Raw genomic sequence first — 23,041 nt, 5'->3', positions numbered from 1 at the left:
AACAGAATTTATGCTTGTTTGCCAATTTTATAGTTTTGAGATTTGAACTGTTAGCATCAATGAGATGTCATTCTTGTGGTTTTAGTTTAAGATAAATGTTCTGATGGTTAATCTGAGTTATCCTACTGTCCCTCCCAACAAAATAAAAACCCAGTCACTGAACTGACTATTCAGGGGTTAATCAGTAGCAGCATCTCAGATGATGTCCGCAGCCCCACTGTGTTTAGGATCCTTAAGCAATTATGTGATGTTCCAGTATGCAAAAGAGTTTTTACTCTTTAGTTTTAGTTTTAACCAAGAAAAAGAATTGAAATTAAGAAAGCCACACTGGTCAACAGAAGATCTCAACTTTCCATTTCAACTCTTGCCATGTGTTTACTTTTCTCTTGGTTGGTGCTGGAATCGCATAGTGTTGTAGGTGGCAGCTTGCTGCCAACAAGCATCTTATTTTGAAGCAGCAGCCACTCACATACTGTGTGAACTCCAATAAATGACAGTTGTTTCCCTGTCTGTGGAACTGGAATAAAACTAGTATACACCCCGAAAGATTATTGTTTGTACTTAGTACAGAATATAGCACACAGGCCTTCAGGAATGCTAGCGGGCATTATGCTAATATATTCATGCTGAAGTAGGCTGAGTAAGGAAGCAGGTGACTAATGGACCTAATCTGTGAATTTCTAACTTACTGTCCTCCCCTGGAATGAGTTGCTCTGGCTACAGGAATGTCCGATACTTGACCTGGGTGTCAAAATTACCCAGGGTGCTGATAAAAATTCAGAATCCTAGATTTCTCCCTGAAGATTCTGTAAGTAGATCTGGTATGGGGTCTGAAAAACCTGTTTTTGGTAATCACCCCCAGGTAACTCTTGCATTGGACATGTTTAGGAAACTATCAGTAGATCTGAAAATGGCTTAATTTTTATATATTGCTAGTAATAGCTCACTGTGAACGTAAATGCAGATGAAGCTAAGACCAGCAGAAGCCTGAAGTACTCTTGGTGTAGAAAGCTTGTAATTGTGATAAACTGAATTAGAGTGTTCCCCCAGCCCCCAAGGAAATTAAAACTAATACAGAAATGATAGTTTTTTTCCCATCGGCCTTCTTGTCAAGAAGGTAGGTTATTGAACATGTTCCCATCCCTGAAATACAGATGATAATCTTGATTTGTCCATAACACTAGTTGTAGTGCAGAGAAACAAATCTTCTTTCCTGTTCTTAGTGTAGGGCTTTTTATATTTAGGCTAGATTGGCCATGTTTCTCTTATTAGCACTTTAAAGTCAATGTAACAGTCTTGTGAAGGAGACAAATTTGTTCAGGTTCCACTTATTTTTACCTGTTTTGTATGGACTATATATGATTTTAGATTTCTGACCCTCTCTTCCCCAACTTAAAAAAAATTTTTTTTCATTTTATTATTTTAGAGAGAAAGTGAGGGTACATGAGTGGGGGGAGGGACAGAAGGAGGGAGAGAGAGAATCCTAAGCAGGCTCCACTCTCAGCACCTCACGTGGGGCTTGATCCCACAACCTTGGGATCACGACCCGAGCCGAAGTCAAGAATCAGATGCTCAACCGACTGAGCCACCCAGGCCCCCTTCTTCCCCTACTTTTTAAAGCTTTTTTAAACATTCTTACTGAAAAAACTAAATACAAGGTAATAATTTACTACTTGGTTTAAAACTAAGTGAATAGTGACTTGAGATATTAACCTTTTTTATACTTAAGAGGCTGTTGTCATCCGGTATGTAATAATTTCCTTTAATGTGCTGCAAATCAGTTCAGGACTGGTTCTTCCTCAGTAGATTTGTGATTTAAAAAATAACTACATTGGGGTGCTTCGGTGGCTCAGTTGGTTGAGAGTCTGAATCTTGATTTCGGCTCAGGTCATGATCCCACGGTCATGGGATCAGGCTCCGTGCTGAGTGTGGAGCCTGCTTAAGATATTCCCTCTCCCTTCTCCCCCCTTCTCCCTTCTCTCTTCTCTCTTCTCCCTTCTGTCTTCTCCCTTCTCCTCCCTTCTCCTCCCCTCTCCCTCCTTCTCCCCCCTTCTCCCTTCTCCTCCCTTCTCCTCCCTTCTCCTCACTTCTCCCTCCTCCCTCCCCCCCTCACCCTCCCCACTTATGTGTGCACACTTTCTCTAAAAAATAAAAAGAAAAAGTAAAATGATTTGTCCTTAAGAAAAAAGTAGCTACATTATTTCTTTGAAGACAAAAAAAAAATGTTTGCCATGATGATTTAGTTACTTTTTTATGCTGTTTCTTTCTGACTTGTGTGTTGAAAAGGTCTGTAGTGGGAGGACGAAAATTTAGAATTTTCTTATAGAGTACATGAAGTTATCTTTCCAAAGAGCCACACAGGCAAAGAGCTGCATAGAGAGGGCTTCCTGCCCCAATAAAATATAAGTCCTGTGATTTACTTTCAGTTTAATATATGGTAATTGTGGTATTTACACTTTCTCTACAGGGCTTATTCTTATCCTGAAACAGGAAAGATTAATTGCCATTGACAGTTTGAGAACTCCATAGCATCTTTGAGACTCACTTTTGTGTATGCTTTGGCCATTGCTCTGTCATTGGATTCCTATGAGGTCACAAGTTGGAGGGATGACAGTGGAGGATGGCCCAGGGGCCAGAGAACTAAGCCCTGCACAGGAGCTCCCAGAGGAATGTATGGCATTCTGAAGAGTGTTACACTGAGAGAAAAGGACTAATAGTCCTGGGTCTGAAATAGAAAGAAGAGGGGATGTATTCCTGGCCGTTGGAGAAAGCCTTGGTGTCTCTTGTAGAGCATGGCATCCCATAGACTTGGTGGGGTCTCAGCTGACTTGTTATCTGAATGGCACATTTTATCTAATGGCTCTGACAGGAAATGTGGCACAACTCTCACACCATTAGTCTAGAGTTAATATTCACCAAGAAATTTGTATTTAGTCCCTATCACTTTCTTCAGTATCCCTTATTTTATTTGATACTGATTTAAAAAAAAATATTTTTTTTGTTTATTATTGAAAAACAGAGACAGAGCATGAGCAGGAGAGGGGCAGAGAGAAGGGGAGACACAGAATCTGAAGCAGGCTTCAGGCTCTGAGCATCAGCACAGAGCCTGATGCGGGGCTCGAACTCAAAAACCGCAAGATCCTGACCTGAGCCGAAGCCGGATGCTTAATCAACTGAGCCACCCAGGAGCTCCTATTTGATACCGATTTTTAGACTAAGCAGTAAAGATACTGGTTATCAGAGAACCTGATTTTAAGTGATCAATTTTAGAACATCACACAAGTTCTGTAAATACCAGCAAGGTTGGATTACAATTTTTATGGCCCAAATTGCACCGCCAGAATGATTTGAATTGCTCTAATATGAAGTCAGTATGTAAATTACTAGTTTCTAGATCCATAATGAATGAATAAAGTTAGAAGAATCTTAAATATTGGTGACAGTTACCTTGTTTTTCTTAAGATATTGTAATAAAATTGTGAGCAAAAGTAGCATAGTAATTTTCATTTCTTCCCCTTTCTTTAAAAAAGAGTGATGATATTTCTAGATCTGAAATGAGGTTCTGTAGGTGATATGGTTATAATAATGAGGGACCTAATCAGTGAAGACCGGTTATTTAGAAATACTGATGACTGGGGCAGAACATTTCACAAGTTGGAATCATAAATTAGAATTGCGGGCTACCCTCAGATTAAAAAAAATTAAAAAAGAACTATGGAGATAGAACTGGGCACAGAGGCACTAAGAACTAATTCTGTCGTATTCTTGTCGTGTTTTCTTAATTACTGTTGAAAAGATTTGGGTAATCAAATATAACTATATTTTAGTTACAATTATAGTAATAACTATAGTTATAGAAACCATGACTCCCACAACCTGCTTTTTTAGTTTGGTTTAATTCAGTTATCTTGTTTATTTTGGGGATGGTAAGGGCTGAGCCCTTTGCTGTGAGTCTACCACAGGGAGGTTTGTTTTGTGTGTTTTTTTAAAGTTTGTTTATTTTTGAGAGAGAGAGACAGAGTACAAGCGGGAGAGGGGCAGAGAGAGAGAGAGAGAGATGCAGAATCCCAAGCAGGATCCAGGCTCTGAGCTGTCAGCACAGAGCCTAATGCAGGGCTCAAACCCACAAACTGCAAGATCATGGCCTGAGCCGAAGTTAGACGCTTATCCAACTGAGCCACCCAGGTGCCCCTACTACAGGGAGTTTTATTTTAAAAAAAAATTTTTTTTTAACATTTATTTATTTTTTTTGAGGCAGAGAGAGACAGTGCATGAACAGGGGAGGAGCAGAGAGAGAGGGAGATACAGAATCTGAAACAGGCTCCAGGCTCTGAGCTGTCAGCACAGAGCCCGACGCGGGGCTCGAACTCACGGACCGTGAGATCATGACCTGAGCCGAAGTCGGACGCTTAACCGACCAAGCCACCCAGGCGCCCCTACAGGGAGTTTTAAGTGCCTCTTGGGGCTCAGCTGCTTAGAGAGTAGGCATGGAGAATTTTGGAGTGGTTGTCCACATAAATAATGAGCACTCATATAAGAATAAGGAATCATGATAGCGTGACATAAAATAGAGACTAAGTGAGGTGCCAGTAATGTTTCATGGATGAGTGAAACCGTCCTGGAGTTGGTATTTGGCAGTCAAGGGAAGTGCCCTGGGAGATAGGGGCTGCTGGTGTTGGTACATGAGGATGGACAACAGGATTTGTCAGTGATTCTGGTCCTGAAAGTCAGGTGTAGGAGCAGCTACCTAGCAGCAGTCAGGCTAGGTGGCATTTTCAGGAGTTCAGTTTCCACAGGGGAGGTGAAAGGAAAAGCTCAGTGCAGTTTTCCATGGAGCTGACATTCCAGAGGGCAGTGGAAAGGTTGTAGGAAGGTAAGTAGTGGGTGGCTGGATGGAGCAAGGGAGAGTAGCAGCCGAGTAGAGGACCAGACTGGAGAGCAATGGATGGGTCCCAGAGGCTTGTGTTTGTGGGTAGCCAAGAGGGTTGAATTACGGTGTTTACTTCCCCTAACCACTGGTTTTCCTCCTATTCTTGATCTTGCTTTCTCCTTTTCCACGGGGGCCTCTTCTGTCCTCTCATGCTGTTACTTCCTTTGCACTGCTCTTCTGCCTCACTGACCTGCCACCCGGTCCTTTGCCAGCCCCCTGCTGGCTTCACTTCTTACCCACTCTAGCATGTTTAAGCTCACCTCTCCTTCGCCAGCTCCCCAGCTTTCCTGGTGTACCCAGCTGGCAAAGTCAGATCCCTGTACGCACACTTGGAGCCTGTGTCACGCTGCTTAACGTAGCTGGAAGAAAATCACATAGCTGCAGAGCTGAGGGTTGAGTTTAACTTCCTAATCTGCAGCCTGCTCTCAGTGCTGCCCAGCAGATCCTGTCTTTCCTTAGGCAGTGTTCTTTCTTCCTAGTGTTCCTTCACTTTTCTGAACCCCCACCCTGCTACCCTACCCATACCTGTGCTCTGCACATGGCCTTCCCGCATTCTTCACAGATGCAGATTGCCTCAGCCTTCTGCCATCACATCTGTTTGTTCTCTGCCTTTCCCCCCCAAATTTGGCCAGGTCTCTCCCATCTTTTAAGATTATTCATACACATGCATTCCCCTCCCTCAAACGCATTTTTTTCTTTCTCAGTACTATCCTGTTTCCTTTTCTTTCATAGCATAACTGTTTAAATGTGTCTGCTCTTCCTGACTTTGCATTATCATTCAGCTTGCCTTGCCACATTGGCTTTATACCTATCGCTCCTGAGGCTCTTCTTGCCAAGGTATATGTGTAGTCATCTCACTACTGATTCTAGTGGACTCTACTTAGTCCCTCTTCTCACTGAACCTCTCTGTTGGGCATTGATAAGCACTTCTTCCTAGAAATGATCATTCCATGGTGTCCTGGCTTCACATCTTAAGGTTTTCTTACTACCTCTCACTTAACCTGGTGAGCTCCCCTTCATGCGCCCACCCTTAATTATTGGTGTTCGTCAGCATTCTGCTCTAGGCCCTCTTCGTTCCTCTTGTTAACTTTTACCTTCCCAGCTGTTGCTGAGGACTCTTTATTTCTCCCTCGAGCTCTGACATGAGTTTTTAGAACAGTACCTCCAGCTGCCCCGTGGACATCTCAGAAGCATGTCCTTATCACGTCCTAAGCAACCATCCTCAGCTGTTCATTGGTGCACCAAAGGGCACTGTTACTCTATCTGGTTACCTAAATCAGAAACCTAGCCATCATTTTTTACTTTGAATTGCCCACCATTACTAACTGTCTGTGTACACACGCACACAGACTGTTCCCCATTTTGTTTCTTTTCTAGTTCAGCCATAGTCCTTTCTCATCCAGGATAGCAGTCTAACTGGTTTTCTTGCCTCTAATATTCCCTGCTTTGATATTAGTTCCATTTCTACACGCCAAAAAGCAATTTTTAAAAATGGAAAATCAGATCATGTCAGTGCTTAAATTCTTCAGTGGTTTCCTACTTCTCAAGGTCAAGTTCCAGACTTCTTACTATGATCTGAACTCTGTTGACTTTGCCAGCCTTGTTTCCCATTACTGCTTTTACTATATTATTACCCCACATCTCACTGAACTTTTATACCCTAAAGGGCAACACAGTGTTCCGTATTGCTACTTCCTCTCATCTGTGCCTACTGTTTCCTGAGAGCTCTGTCTGTGTCTTTGATTATTCTTAAGTCTGGGAAATTTCCCTTTTCTATGTCTTTTTTATTTTTTTGAAAATGTTTGTTTAGGGGTGCCTGGGTGGCTCAGTCGGTTAAGCGTCCGACTTCGGCTCAGGTCACAATCTCACGGTCCGTGGGTTCGAGCCCCGCGTCGGGCTCTGTGCTGACAGCTCAGAGCCTGGAGCCTGTTTGGGATTCTGTGTCTCCCTCTCTCTCTCTGCTCCTCCCCCCGTTCATGCTCTGTCTCTCTCTGTGTCAAAAATAAATAAACATTAAAAAAAAAAAAAGCATTGAAAATGTTTGTTTGAGAGAGGGAGGGAGGGTGAGTGGGGGCAGGGCAGAGAGAGAGGGAAAGAGAATCCCAAGAAGGCTTCACACATAGTGCAGAGCCTAATGCTGGACTCAAACCCATGAACCATGAGATCATGACCTGAGCTGAAATCAAGAGTCAGACCCTTAATTGACTGAGCCACGCAGGTACTCCCTCCCTTTTCCATATCTTTAAATTGCTCTCTGACTGAGCAATTTTCTTTTTTTTTTCTTTTTATTTTTTAAACTTTTTTAAAAAGTTTATTTATTTTGAGAGTGAAAGTGAGCAGGGGAGAGGCAGAGAGAGAGGGAGAGAGAGAATCCTAAGCAGGCTGTGCACTGTCAGCATGGAGCCCGATGCGGGGTGCAAACTCACAAACTGTGAGATTATGACCTGAGCCAAAATCAAGAGATGGACACTTAACAGACTGAGCCATCCCCTTTTACTTTGAGAGAGAGAGAGAGAGAGAGAGAGAGAGAGAGAGAGAGAACGAGCTGCAGAGGGAGAGAATCTCAGGCTCCATGCTCGGTGCAGAGTCTAAAGTGGGGTTCGATCCCACGACCCCTGGGATCATGACCTGAGCTGAAATCAAGAGTTGGACATTGAACCAACTGAGCCCCCCAGACCCCCCAGCAATTTTCAAGCCATAGTATAAGGTACTGCTTTTTCGAATCCCCAAGTATATCGTGAGCTCGTTGAGTTGAGCATAGGCACTGCACCTCCTGTCTTTGATCTCTATAGTATTCTTAGCACCTAGTGCATAGCATGTCATAAATAAGTATTTATTGTAGGAACAAATAGAAGAAGCAAATTGTTATAGTTGCACAAAGCAAGGCTGCTGAAAAGATTGAATATGGACAAGTTGAAGGTTTGAAAAAAGAGACTATCAATTTGTATTCTTTCCTAGAAGTGTAGTAGGAATAGTGTATATGATGATAGTTCTAACTTCAACATTGAACTAGAAATTAGACAAAAGACTTGGCCACAAACAAGGTATTGGCATCAGAGCAAGAATCTGAGTTTACCAAATCAAGATTTAACCATACTTCATTTAAGCAACCAATCCAGATTTTAACAAAACTGGGCTTTATCTGGTGAATGCCACCTTTCATTTGCTTGTGACCTTCAAAGATATTTACCCACTGCCAGTGTGTAGAATCCTATTTAGGCTATTTGTTAATACAGAAAGTTTAACAAGCCCTTGCAAACTGTAATATAATCTCAATTACCTGTTGTATCTGGAAGCCATTTTAAGCTTTTTAGTCTTTTTTCTCATCAGTGTCATGTTCAGTTGAAGAAAAAAGTAAAAGTAATATTAAAGAATTGTAAAAAAGACCCACAGTCCAAGTCAAGCTTGATTGCTTTTTACAACTTTCACCCAGCACCAAAATATTTTTAAAGTGTTGTACGTGACACTTTCTGTGTTATGCATATGTTTCCCCAAGTTTCTACATAGACTGTAGTCACTATCTTTGGACCTCATAACATTTTGCTTATTTAAAGTTTTTTCCCTTGGACTAAATTAAATTCTCAGAGATGGGATTACAAGGTCAGAGGGTATAGAAATTGTAAGACTTTTGCTTTGTGACTGTGTATCATTTTCCAAGAGAGTTATACTAAAAGTTCGCAGGAGTATGGAAGTACAAGGTTTCTCAGTGACCTTGAAACATTGGTATGAATGATGTGAAGGTGATGGAGGAAGAAGGGAGAGTTGTATGTGTAAAATCTTACTGATACGTGCTTCGTTTATATGAAGTGTCACCAAGGATTTTTTTTTTAAATATGGAGGAACAGTATTGTATCAGATGATAATATATTTAAATAAAAACACCCTTTAAAGAGTAATTGAAAATTTGTGCCTGTTGCAACTTGGTTTATTTCATGTTGACTCCTAGATATTCTATTTCATAAAGGTCAGAACATTTAAGAGCTGGATACATAAGCTGAACTATTTTAACTCTTGTTAGAATTGTTTATATGGCTGTGTACTTTGATGTTATGCTCTTAGCCTTTGTTGAGAGAGAGTTCTGTGAAGCTCATGTTTTCTGTGAGTTGGGAGAATGTTATATTCTACCGTGTAATAGATGCTTTGTGAAGCCCCTTGTGGAAAAGTTCTTATATGTCCCACTGCCACAAATTGTCATGCTCTTTCAGAATATGTGGTTTCTTTCTAATAAGAGCTGTCAGCAATGTACAGGTTATGTTTTAGTTGCTCAGAACAAAAATTGTGATCTGCCTCTAGCCTTTTCTTTTAGATGTGGTTTTGGGTCAGATTTTGTCAATTCTACATTCCTTTTGAGAAAAACTGTTAAAGTTGTTTAAAAGAAGTTTGTTAAAACTTTCATAAAGCATTCCAGTGTAAATATGATATTAATGAGTACCTCTGTTATTTATTCTATTTATGCCTTTGAGCTTTTCTGCTTTAGAATTTTGTTCTGTTAAAATTTACCCTGGGGTGGGGAGGGTGGTGGTGGTGGTGGTGGTGCCTGGTTGGCTCAGTCAGAAGAGTTGTGATTCCTGATATCAGGGTCATGAGTTCAAGCCCCACAATGGTTGTGGAGCCTACTTAAAAATAAATAAGTAAGTAAATAAGTAAGTAAGTAAATAAATAATAAAATTTACCAGTAAGCAGTAGAGAACCTTATTGCCCTCTAGGTGGTGACAAACCTGTTATACAGGTCATTTAAAAGGAGACTAGAGTTGAATGCAAAAAGCATTACGGAATAAAATATAATAGATTATTATCATAGTTTATATATACCTATTTACTAAAGTACTTAGTTTTTTTTCCTCCTAATGAATAGAGAATGAGAGACTTGACAGTTTCACTCTGCCAAGCTCTCATGTGGCAATTCTGTTTCTGTGATTAACCTGGATGGGAAATCTGTCAATGAGTGTTTCATGCTGCTTGTAAGAAGTCAGACTGTAGTGCTTATTTTACCCCCCTTCTCTCTCAGGTCATTTGGATCCAGGATTCCTAGCAAGTGACAAGACATCGGCTGGCAATGTACCACTCAATGAAGAAATTAATATTGCCTCTTCAGATAGTGAAGTGGAGATTGTGGGAGTTCAGGAACATGCAAGGTAGGACATTCAGTGGAGCATTCTGATATTTTAAATGTGAATTTGATTTTAACCATAAAGTGAGAAGAAAGTGGTAGTCCTCATGGCATGGCTGGCATGAATGGTGGGAGCTATCTCGTAGCTTCCTGTGGCTTAGAAAATGCTTTTTGATTAGACATGATAATGAGCTTGAGAATGTGTTGCATCTTCTATCAAGAACATCTCAACCATATATGCATGTGAAACAGAACTGATGTTTTCCTCATATTTTTAGCAAATGTCTAGATACCTTGACAGATTTTTCTCTTATGGCATAGTGTCATCCTACCTTTCCCCCTGTCATTCATATTTTCTTGCCTTTCACTTTATCTTGAAATGTGTTGGGAGCAAACAATTGGGAAATATACATCTGACATCATACCTGTATTGCTTGTTTCCTAAAGCACCTCTTCTTGTCGTTCATTAAAACCTGCGAGTTACTTTGGCCTATTCCTAACATAGTATATTTCTAGTGATGTTCATGTGACTCAGGCAGTCCTATTTTTAGGATTAAAAGCCACAAGACATCAAATTTGTCTAGAGTTCTGAAAATAACTTTTGAAGTTTGTCATTCTTTAAGATGAGGGTGAGCAAACTATAGCCCACTGGTCTGCTGCCTGTTTTTTTTTTTTTTTTTTTTTAAATTTTTTTTTTTCAATGTTTATTTATTTTTGGGACAGAGAGAGACAGAGCATGAACGGGGGAGGGGCAGAGTGAGAGGGAGACACAGAATCGGAAACAGGCTCCAGGCTCCGAGCCATCAGCCCGGAGCCTGACGCGGGGCTCGAACTCACGGACCGCGAGATCGTGACCTGGCTGAAGTCGGACGCTTAACCGACTGCGCCACCCAGGCGCCCCAGTCTGCTGCCTGTTTTTATATGGACCTTGTGCTAAGACTAGTTTACTTTTTAATTAAAAAAAAAAATTTTTTTTTTTTTTAGTATTTAATATTTTGAGAGAGAGACAGAGTGTGAGCAGGGGAGGGGCAGAGAGAGGGAGACACAGAATCCGAAGCAGGCTCCAGGCTCTGAGCTGCCAGCACAGAGCCTGAAGGCAGGGCTCAAACTCATGAACTGCAAGATCATGACCTGAGCTGGAGTCAGATGCTTAACCCACTGAGCCACCCAGGCACCCCTAGTTTACATTGTGAAATGGTTGAGGGGGGACGGGATCAAAAGAAGAATGATGTTTTATGACTTGTGGAAGTTTTATGAAATTCACGTAAATACAGTATATTTATCCATAAATAAAATTTTATTGGGATGGAGCCATGCTTGTTCATTTACGTATTGTTTGTGGCTGCTGTTGCATTCCAGTGGCAGAGTTGAGAAGAAGTTTCAACAGACACCTGATAGCCCTCAAAGCCTAAGGTAATTAACTGTCTAGCCCCATGTAGAAAAACATTTGCTGATTCTTGCTGTAGATAGTGTTCCTAAGATTTGGTTATAGTCCTCTCAGAGGTATTCCTGAGGAACATTTAACACACACACACACACACACACACACACACACACACACACACACACACACACTTATATAGAAAACAAAAATTTAGACTCCAGAAAATCTGTGTTCTATATAGCAAACAACTTTTCTTCTATGCTGCAAGAGTTAAGTTGTGATTTCTTTCCTGATTTCCCCAAGTAGATACATATATCTACACAATATCTACATTACCTGGCTCTTAGATCTGGTTTTACTCTTTGGTTAGAAAGGAAAACATTCACCAGCATTTCTTCTGTTGTTTATGTAGAAAGTGAACTTACCAGGGGAGAGCGCAGGCAAAATACACATGCGTATAAATCGAAGGTACCTTTGTCTTAGAACTGATTCTCCTTTCTGAGAGCATTTTTCAGGTCATACCTGTTGGGACTTTAAGGTTGTAGAATTATGTCATAGTTTAACATGTCTTCTCCCCAAAAGCGGCCAGTTCACTTTATCAGACCTAACCACTTCCATCTTCTGTCCTGTGTTTATGCCAGAAGTATTCCTGCATAGCTGCTTCCTTTTTTCTTTCCTGTGTTTAATGATTATTTCCTCTTTTCTGGTGGGAAAGAATTTTCGTTCTTCTATCTTTCCTTAATCTCATTCTTTTTCCTTTTTTTTTTTTCTGCCTTAATCAAGTACTTTTTCCTGTTCTCTCTTTTTTTTAATCTGTTCCTTTCATGTTGACTTACCTCTTTAGATGAAAGGTTTTTTCCTTTACTTTAGCATGTGTTTGCCATTATTTATTTCACCATTGTTCCTTGCAATAAAGAAGACATGAGTATCCTTTTATTCCCTACTGTAAACCTTACCTTGCCTATTAACAGATTGATACAGGTAAATTATCTTCAGTTTGCACATTATCCATTCACCAATTTTGTCTTGAGTTACATTTCAAATTTTAATTCACTGTTAGTCATGTGTTCCTACTGAAGTAGCAAAGAGTGGGTAATAACCTGTGTTGCTTATTACTTAATCTCTTTCTCTCTCGAAACATGTTACTTGGTTCAGTTCTCTATTAACTTATATCAAGTCTCCCTTCTTTACTGTTTACTTGTGCCTACAAATGTTACAGAGTGAGCCACCCTTCTTCTTGGCTTCTTTGTTCAACTTTTCTTCCATCATGAACTCCTTAGCTTCTTTTTTTCTACCAATATTTTTGGTATCCGGAGTTAAAATTATCATTATATTTCTCTTAAAACTCAGAAATTTAAATTTTAAGTTCCTACCCACTCCCAACACACACACACACACACACACACACACACACACACACACACACTTTGTCTAGTACACCCTTCTCCATACTTATTAGGTCTTTTATCCAGATTGTCATTTTACTCTATAGATATGTTTGTTCCACTCTTGAACTAAGTCAAGTGGCTGACTACATTTTAAATAACATACAGTACATAACATTACTTTCAAGGACTTTTTCCTCACAGGCTCTGAAGCATAAAGATGTATTCTGATACTTTGGTTTGAATCCTGTGGAATACAGTCTTAGAGGTGACAAATGTATTATGAAATCTCAGTGGTGGTTAATGCTGCCCATACAATAGAATGTTGGCGTTGAGAAGTTTCGTTAGAGTACTTTGAGCTGATGCTTGTGTCATTCTGAGAGGGTCTTTTATTTTGGTCTTCGGGTTGAGGACTGAATAGAGTCTTACTGGCTCTTTTGTGTCTTTCTGAACATTTTCTAGCACTTTCTTTAGAGGAAGCATGGTAATCTTCCAAGTAATTGAGATTAAAAGCTGAGGAGCAGGTGGGGGGAGAAGTTTTCTTGTTGGTTGCTTCAGAGTTACTCTTGGCTGCCTGTATCTCATCTGGAATTTATTTCTTTTACAGGTCTAGGGTTGCAGTTATGAAGTATTGATGGGCTTCTGGCAGGGTTATCGCTTGGAAAAAGGTTTTAGGTTTTGATCCACATCTTTTTGTTCTAATTTGATTTGCATGCATAGATGTTTTGTTTGGATTTAGTTGTCCTGTTCTTATTTTTTCTTTTTGGTATTCTACCTTGTTGTGGGCTGAGAGTTTTCAAAAACTCAGAATTGGTTCTTGAGCTTTTCTCTTTGGGAATGCTCTGATTTGCATTGCATTGCCGTTTTTCCTTATTGGAAGAATTTTGTTTGACATTGCACTCAGTAATTTTAGTTACAGTGTGTCTTTTTTTTTTTTTTAAGTTTTTCTTTTCTTGCATGTTAATATCTTTACCTGTTCTTTTAATTTAGATTTGATATGTTCCTTTAGCTTCTGTGTTTCTTCTAATCATAGACTAGAAAGCATGCCTTCTGAACTAATGGTTTGAATGCATCTTTTATGGCTGCCTTGTATTGTTGTAATTAACTCGCTGTGTTACCTAAATGTTATCATTTCTAGGAGTTAATTTTTGGACAGTCCAGTTTCACAAGATGTTCTTTGCAAATTATAGAGACTTTTACAGCACCTCTAGCTCCTCTGTGCCCACATAATTTTGCCAGAACTTTTAATTTGTGGCCCTCATGCCGATACTTTTCTTTTTCCTTTTTCCTTTTCTTCTACCAGCTTCATTGGTAATTGCCCTAGGAAGATAAATGGATATAGCACAGATCTTTCTGTTATGGAACTGTTAGAACAGTTTCTTTGATACCTGTCCTCTGAGGCTTTTGGGAATAATCAGATCCTAACCTCACTCACTGTAGTCTTTGGTCCTGTGTTCATTTGTCTTAATGTTGGTTCATCCCACAACAGAAGAGTTGATGCTAGAAGCGTTCTGCATTTAAGACGGATTGCTTCCTAGAACTAATTGTAAACATTAACCCTAAAAAAGCAGGGGAGGCAGACAGGCATTTCTCTGAAGCCATGAAGATTCACTTCATCTTTAGCTAGGAAAAATAAGTAGGAATGTTATCTAAGAGGTCACGTTCAGGCTCTGTAAATGAGAGCAAAAATGATTAATATTTAATGTTGTTTTCGTAGGATAGTAAATGAACTGTATTAAAGCTGACCATGAGAGCCTGCCCTCTTTCTCTGTTTTTTCTTTTCCACTGTGAAGTCTCTCCTTTATTGGTTTCAGTATATGAAGAGCAGGAAATTATTCTATCAAAACTTACTGTTTATAAAGTAGGTTTTTTGGGGGGAAGTGAGTCCTAAGCATTTTCTTGAATATAGGACTCAAAATATGACTCTAGATTATGTTTTGTACCTATTGTCAATCATATGCAGATTAAATGCTTTGTGAAAACAAAGCCTGTATCTACACTAGAATTAGTTTGGATGAATTAAAAAAACAGCTGAGTATGGGACTCCTGCGTGGCTCAGTGGGTTAAGCATTCAACTTTTTATTTCTGCCTGGGTCATGATCTCACAGTTCATGGGGTTGAGCTCTGCATTGGGCTCTGCACTGATAGCGTGGATCTTGCTTGGGTTTCTCTCTCCCTCCCCTTCTCTCTGCCCCTCTCCTGCTTGTTCGCTCACTGTCTCTCAAAATAAACAAACAAACTTAAAAACAGCTGAGTATGTTCCCACTCCGTGTCTTTCATCATACAGGGAAAGGGTATGTGTTAATACCTGAAACTGTATATTTTATGTGCATAGATTAACAAAATTTTGAGTCTCTCACTTCTGTTTTTATAGGGCATCTCTGTAGGGCTTATAACAATTGTTCTGGTCCCTTTTCCTCCTGAAACCTTTCCCTATCTGGTATAAGTTGATCTATAATGTACACTGTCTTATAAAATAGTTGAAATGTTTCTCCAGCACTCTTTGTTTACCAGCATGAGTCCTTTTGCTGTGTATTTAAAAAGGGAATGTGTTAAAAGCCTTGTTCTGGCCTCCTCCATCTCTTAGCTACCATTTTATTTAAGATGATTGAGGTCATTAAATCATAAAAAATTTTTTGAGTGTTTTATTGACTTTAACACACTTAGAAAAGTCATAAATGTACACTTTAGTTTTTACAAACTGCCCATACTCCGGTAACTAGCACTCTGATCAAGAAACAGAAGTCTCGGGGTACGTAGGTGTTTCAGTCAACTGACTGAAGCAGCTAACTGACTGAAGCTAACTGACTGAAGCATCTAACTCTTGATTTCTGCTCAGGTCATGATCTCACGGTTCGTGAGTTCAAGTCCCGCATGGGGCTCTGTGCTCAGGGCAGAGCCTGCTTGGGATCATCTGTCTCCCTCTTTCTGCCCCTCCTACCCCACTTCCCCACTTGTGCTTGCTGTCTGGCTTGCTTGCTCTCTCTCAAAACAAAACAACACAACAAAAACAAAAAACAGAAGTCCCTCTTGCACCACCTTCTTGTCAGAGCCTTCCCACCACTGCACCCCGTGACTTCTAAAAGGAGAGTTTTGCCTGTATTCTTAAAAATTTTAAACTCAATGATAACCTTAGAAGTCTTCTTAGAATACTTTCGTATTCCTGATAGATGTCCCAGCACTTGCTTGAAAGCGTAAAAGGAAGTTGATTCCATTTGATAGTAGTTGTAATTGTTGCATAGTCGTGATCACCTAAAGCTTCCCTCTGTAAACTGATTGATGGTTGTTAGTCTGCTCTTGAGATCTCTGTACAAGATGGAGTAGCCACCTTCTTCCATGGCGATTCTCCCTTCTTTGGGAATTGACCTTCTAGTTACAGTTAAATAGGAGCCAGGAGAACTTTTGACTAAAGATGGAATCATCACATTCTCCAGAGAATCTAAAATTTTGAAATAAGAGAAACAGATTGAGAGGTTGGGGCTTGAGTCCAGTGAATGAGGCCTAGTTATCCCATCATTCTTAGGTTCTTTGAGGTCCTCAAGTGTCTTTCCAACAAATTCTGTTTTTTACTTAAAGTAGTCCAGTACTTAGTTTCCAGTAACTGGAATCATTTGTAACATAACTACAGAAGTGATCCAATTTAGATAGTTGAAGTGCCTCATCTCCTTATTCTCCCTCTATCCATCATTCCTCAGTAGTAAATAGTGGCTCTACACCTCTCACTCTTGTATAGTATCAGTACCTTCTAGAATCTGCTTTGCTGTAATGACTCCCAGGGGCTAAGCAGTGCTCCTTACAACCAGACACAGTACAGTACTTCAGCTGTAGTCTGAGGAAGGCATAGTTACTTAGTGGAAAATAAACTCCCTGCCGGAGACCTCGTTTTGTTTGGGTTCTGTGCTTACCTTGCTTCAGACCCTGGACAGTTGCCTTTTGGCCTTGGTTTTCTCTTCTGTAAAATGAGCAGATTGGCTCAGATCCCTTTTAAAGTCAATCCCTTGTATGATTACTTAGGGAGCAGTGTAGAGTAACAGTTGGAACTAAATACCTCTTTTATTTCAGAAGTATTTCTAGGAATTCTGCCAAAGATGACATCGATTCTCTCTGTAGTCATTCATTCTCTGAATTCTACTAAATTTCTAGCTACGATTACTTTAATTAGTACTTGTACAGATGAGCTTTTGAATTATTGAAGAACTTTATATTTTTAAGTCGTTAATCTGGGCCTATCTTTGCACTCTGCTGACTCTCACTGTGTTTTGCCTTACCTAACTTAACATACACATTTGTGAAGTGACAGCGTGATGTTGTGAAAAGCATTGGACTCCACATCAGACCTGGCTTGAAGCTCCTTGGCCCACCACTTTCATGCAGTGTGACCCTGGGCAAATCATGTAACCGCTTTAACCCTCCGTTTTGCTTTCGATTGAGTATGGATAGTAACTTCCACATCTACCTCATAGGTCTGTTGAGATTGTCCAATGAGGTGAGACTGCTTAAGAAACAGTATTCTAGTGCCATCAGTCATCAAAACTGTTTCTGTAAACATTGAATGGACTCCTTTGGCTGACATTCTTCCGTGATTACATGATCACTTCCATCTGAGTGTACTTAATGCGTTGGACAGATCTGGATTAGCCTTTGGACTTTATGTCTCCTATTTTAATGCTTTTCACTGGCTAATCTTTGAAAACATAGTAGCCTCTGGGCTAGTAGCTGCTTAGCCCATTCTCAACAGATGATGGGCCTCTGGTACGGTAACAAATCTACCTTCTGCCCCCTGCTCTGCTCTGGCCCTGAGGGATCTGTTTTTCGGCACCTCACTCGGTAAGGGAGTAGTTTTCAAGCTACCTTTGTAAGAACAGGACCTCTTTCCAGGAGCTTAGGGGTCCTAGGGCAGTTCTGCAGCTAAAATTTGTCCATTGTTACCCTAATGTTCTCTTGAACCTGGCAGTGCAGGTAGCAGTGTATCAAAGCTGGAATTCTCAAGTGACCCAGCATCGCTTATTGTACACAGGTTGTTAAACAGCTGTTCAAGATCCACTGTAGTAGTTAATGTGACTAGAATCCTGCCAGCTGTCACTTCTTACATATATTACATAGGGATGTGATGGATGTGAGAACAAAAGTAGCAATGATAGCTTGAGTGCCTGCCTTCCTCTCATCTGAATCCAGTTACTCAGTGATTCATCCTGGAGGCTCAGTTTTATCATTTGACTGGAATGTGGAATTCATTATGTCAGTGTTTCGAAACCTTTTTCTTCCAGTGAACTTTTGGTGAGATTTATCACCAAGGCAGTTCTGTCCCTCTGATGAAGCACTTTTAAAGAACCTTAACTGAGTACTTCAACCTTGCTACTTTCACTGAACTAAAGCACGTAAGCACTTCAGATGAATGAGCCAAGTGTAATGTTGTGACCTTCAGGATAAGGAAAATTGATCCTTTATGCATGACCTAGTACTTACAGGCTTCTAGAAATCCAATCTGTAAAAGAGTATTACTATTACTGTCTTTGAAGGTATTCTTCCCAGTATGGCATAGGACTTATTTTAAAACAGCTTGTACTTACATTTCTTACCATGTCGTTTGGTTAGATTAAGATTGTTTGGGTATCCCAGTTTTGCTCTGGATTCGTATTCTGCCCTGTCCTGAAGACCCCAGAGGTTTAAATGTGTTCAGAGAAACATCATGTTACCTATGCATTGTCAGTAACAGATCTAGAGATAACTCAGGAGTTTCTGACACTTTTAGACTAAACTTGACAAAAGGCAAGGAGGGAGACAAATAGGAAAAAGGGAAGGATATTGGTTGGAAGTTTCACAGACTCACATTTCACAGACTCATATAGGCTTATCTTTGTGAAGGTATCATTCAGTGCTAGTGAAGCCATATTGCCTTATATTTTTCCTACAGTGGGATTAACCGTGCTTATACTTTTATTCTTCGTCTCAATTGCAGGTGTGTTCATCCTCGAGGAGGTGTGATTCAGAGTGTTTCTTCGTGGAAGCATGGTTCGGGCACGCAGTATGTCAGCACCAGGCAAACACAGTCATGGACTGCTGTGACTCCCCAGCAGACTTGGGCTTCACCTGCGGAGGTTGTTGATCTTACCTTGGATGAGGATAGCAGACGTAAATACCTACTGTAATACAATGTCACTGTGTCTCCTCTGCACTGTTCCCTTCCTTTTCCTCCTCCTCTTTGTGACATGGAAGTTCATTGTCATAGCTTCAGCCTCAGAAGCTGTTTGTGGCATTTGTATAATCCAAACTCATGGAAAATTGCCCCCCCTTCCTTTTTTTTTTTTTTTTTTTTTTTAATTAAAAGAAGTCACTTAGGAAAATAACTTAGCACAGAGAAAAGAATTTCTTCTTTCCCTCAGTAGGAATAGGAGAATGATGAATTTTATTAGACAACTTAGACAACTTCATTTTACTTGGTGACTTTCAATCTTAGGAAACTCTGCCTTCCTTTTAGAATAATATTTTAACTACCAGGTGAAATGGATTTCAGTTTTTGAATCTTGTATTTATTTTTCTGTGTAATAAAATTAATATCTAGCCTTGACCACTGTCAGCCCACCCATTGGCACTCCTACCTTAGGGCATTTGCACACATTTAGTCAGGTCCTTATTGGCACCTAGTAGGGCATGTGCATTTGAAAACCTGTCCTTAAAAATAGAAGACAGAAGTATTACTTTTCTTTTAGCTTGAGTCTTCTGCCTTCTTTCCTGACTTTGCTCCTGGCTGATTTCCCACAGCACAAATAATTGATATGCCCCTTTGTGTTTATAAATACTGCTAAGGTGACTTAGTTGGTCTCCTTGTTGCAATAATTCATAATTTTTTGGAAAATGTCTCCTTTTGGGGCAGAGGCATTTCAGTTAGATACCCATGAGGTTTTCTGGGCATGTAAGGAGAGCATTGAGAGATCAGTAAGAAAATCTTTGTCCCTCAGCTTTTTTTTCCTGGTTTGTTTACATAACAGGAGAACACAGAAACCTATTACTTAAGTAGAATATGAAAAGTTGTCTTCGTCTCTAAGACTGTGGGCACTTACAAGTCTGAGAAGGCAGTGCCTTCTTTCATAGCTGGTCTCTCTGTAAAGGATGTACAACAACTGTTTTAAGTAACGCTTGAGCTGAAATAGACCTGATGCTATATTTGGGTATTTTTCTCCTCTACCATCTAAAAGTGGAAAAATCAAAATGAACCATAAGAAACCAGATGCAAAGCACATAAATGACACTGTAGGTTTTACAGTATCTAAATAAACAAAGGGTGGTTAGGAGCTTCAGGGAATTCAGGAAATGCCAGTGTTGGAGTTTTGTGGCATTAGTTACTACCTTTTTTCCTATAACATGTTGTAGTTACTAGTGAATTCTTTTACAAGCAATACCTAGTTAGAACACTATGTACTGTGCACGGGGAGGAGTGAAGTACTATTGGCTTAGAAGACCTCATCTTTTTGTTTTTCCATGGTTTTTGTTTGCTTTTTGTTGTTGTTGTTGTTTCCATATTTACCATATAACATTGCTGTAGCCCTTGCCTCCCTCCCCAAATGCCTTGGTGGCTCTTCCTTATCTTAAGAGCACGAGAAGTACCATTTTCAGTTGTCATTTAGTGGACATACTAAATGTACCAAGCGCCTGTTCTGCACATGGTACTGTGCAGGGTAGGTGTGGCGTGGCCACCGAGACAAATGGGACACCCTTGCGAGCGCATGTGGCAGAGTCTGCCTGGCTCCACCTGCCTGGCCTTTTCTCCAGTTTTTCTATAAAGACTCATTTATCCCTTTACCCTTCTTCCTGCTGCTTTAGTTATTCCATATACCTCTTCCATGGGAGTGGGTATGAGCATGTGTTCTTTGGTCTTCTCTGGTAGCATCTCATTTGATCTGGCCTCTGTTCTTCATCAACTAATATTTTTCTGCCAATCTAGTTTTAATCAGGCTTTTAAAAGATCATGAACCTCAAGTTTTAGCACCTCATATATCAGATCTCTCACATGGCCACAGTTCTAGACAAAAACCAAAGATCCAGAGGCCAGAGCTAAATAGGACCTTCTGCAGATTCACTACTGGTGTATCCTTGGACCTTCACATTTTACTTTAGGATTAATTTATTGAATTTTACTGTTACACATTGTTTTTGACTTGAATTAAAATGCTAGACAAAGCAGAAATGTACAATTTCTGGTCTGTGTTTTCCAGGAAAATCATTGGGACAAGAATAGAGTGGATTATATGACTTGAAGTTTTTGCAGCTTATTTTTTCCCCAGTATCAGGGCAGAGCCCCATTTTAAAGAATGTTTTCGCATTACCTGTTCTTATGTTAATAGTGTGTTTTGTTTGATTCCACACAGCAGGTGATTTCCCATGACACACTTTCTTTAGCCCCCAGTAGTCATCTTCTAAAGAGAATTCTTCTGGTGTGCTATATGCACAGTGGATTGGGAGCAGAGCGCTGTGGCCTTGTGTTTTTACACCAGGTTGCACTTTTCCCACACCTGCCCCTGTTTCAGCATCCTGACTACCCGACTGGTTGCCAGAGCAGCGATTTAGAAGTTAACATGCAAAAAGGGGAGAGGGAGGGATGGTAGAAACACTCAGCCTTTTTCCCCCTACAGGGTTGGGATTTTTCCACCTACTAACTGTAGAGAGACTGTTTGAGCTCTTCTTTCAATGCCAGATCCAGAAGAGTGAGGGTGTGGCTTCTGGCAAGGTATTTTACTGATAGAATTCTGTGGGAAACAAGTCCAATGACATTTGAAATTTCTTTTAAAGGAATTGTTTTTTAACTAAAGTGTTGGCATTTGGTAGCATCAGTACTTCTTTATGCTCCACAGAACATTATTCAAAGTAGTGTCTCTGCTCAAGTGGTGCACTTGGGTCACGGGTTGGATTGTGGCACCAATTTAGTTAAGCTCCTCCCCTCCCCTCCCCTCCAGTGTGAAACCACAGAGCAGTAACTAGCTCTCAGGTCATCCTGGCTGCCCTAGAGCGTATACATCTACTCACCAGTAGTTGTCTTTCCATTCTGATGGAAGGGGCCAGACTGAGTGGACTCCAGGATTTATTACAGTTGAGCATTGCATAAATTCTGCTTCTATTATCATCAGTTGTGAATATGAACTGTCTGATTTTCTAACTTAGTCCATTGTTCACTGTTCCTTTTAGCAGAATAGCACCACCATAGGTAACTTCAAAATGAATTTGTTGCCTGCTTTTTATACTGTGTCACAAAGTTTTTGAAAGAGCTGGGGACACAATGTTGTCTTTTAGTTTAAACTTTTTTTTAAAATGCAACGAGCCCCCTAATCTCTGTTTTCCAGTATGTGTATGATGTGACTTCCATGTATATATAAAAATGATTGCGCCCTAACCAAACTTCCTCAGATTGTGCACTGTTTGTTTAAAATAATCACGTATTTTAGTCCATTGCTGTTGTATTTTTCATTTTATTTAAAACACTACATACTTCTTATTCTTTTAACAAATTTTAAAGGGTAGTGATCTTAAAAGAGAAATCACTGGATAACTAGGAAATATTTTTGTTGTTGTTTTGTTTTGTTTTGTTTTTTAAAGAGTACAAAGGTCATATGAAGCCTTTTGCTCCTCTTACCATGAAAATGAAATGTTAGCCATTGTATGGCTAGGAACCAATGCACTTGGTGGTTAACAGATCTGCTGTTGCTGGAGTGTGAGTGTGGACTTGATGCAGTGACGACAAATCATTGCTTAGAATTAATGTTTTAAAATGTGCAACTCTAGTTTTTAAAACAAAATTTGGTTCTTCTTTACATTCATTATTTAGTTTTTGTTTCCATTTAGTATTTAATGGTCTTTGGAGAAAAAATAATAATAAAACAGAGTGTTATATATATATTTTTTGGTGCAAGATAAGATTTTCTGTTTTTTGAAATAAGTCTGTAGCATAAAGGTTAAACTATTTTAAGACAAAATAAAATAGAGTGTATTTAAACAATCATAATTTCTGAGGATTTTTTTTCTATCTGCTTCAGTTAATTAGATGGTGCCTGGAGCAGCTCCTAAGTTAGCTTTTGGATGTGAAAGCGGATTATATTTTGTTAACAGATCTTACCGATGTGCCAACTTTTTCCAAGCAGTAGCTGTGCCCTACTCCCAAAATATTTTGCAAGTGATCGTTGGTGTTAGGTCTTGATAAAAGTAGCTTTGCTCTGGCTGTCCTGTAGCCCCTGCATCCCTTT

At 39.9% G+C, this 23,041-nt stretch overlaps 1 protein-coding gene across 5 annotated transcripts in view; it reads left to right on the top strand.

Moving 5' to 3' along the window:
- The window catches only part of CD3H18orf25 (chromosome D3 C18orf25 homolog), an 88,993-nt gene extending 66,732 nt beyond the window's left edge, over window positions 1-22,261 (top strand). For 2 of the 5 annotated variants that reach the window (XM_030335710.1, XM_030335713.1), the window contains 3 exons: window positions 9,939-10,065; window positions 11,400-11,453; window positions 18,769-22,261. In XM_030335710.1, the coding sequence (XP_030191570.1) occupies window positions 9,939-10,065; window positions 11,400-11,453; window positions 18,769-18,958 (371 nt within the window). In that variant the 3' untranslated portion in view covers window positions 18,959-22,261. Of the gene's footprint in view, window positions 1-9,938; window positions 10,066-11,399; window positions 11,454-13,416; window positions 13,478-18,768 lie in introns of all 5 variants that reach the window. The other 3 variants (XM_030335711.1, XM_030335714.1, XM_030335712.1) reach the window with 2 other exon arrangements.
- Window positions 22,262-23,041: the final 780 nt, after the last annotated feature.

Source organism: Lynx canadensis, chromosome D3 (assembly GCF_007474595.2).
Source record: "Lynx canadensis isolate LIC74 chromosome D3, mLynCan4.pri.v2, whole genome shotgun sequence".
Classification (NCBI taxonomy): domain Eukaryota; kingdom Metazoa; phylum Chordata; class Mammalia; order Carnivora; family Felidae; genus Lynx; species Lynx canadensis.
Note: the sequence above shows the minus strand (reverse complement) of the source record. Positions and strands in the feature narration are given on the sequence as shown.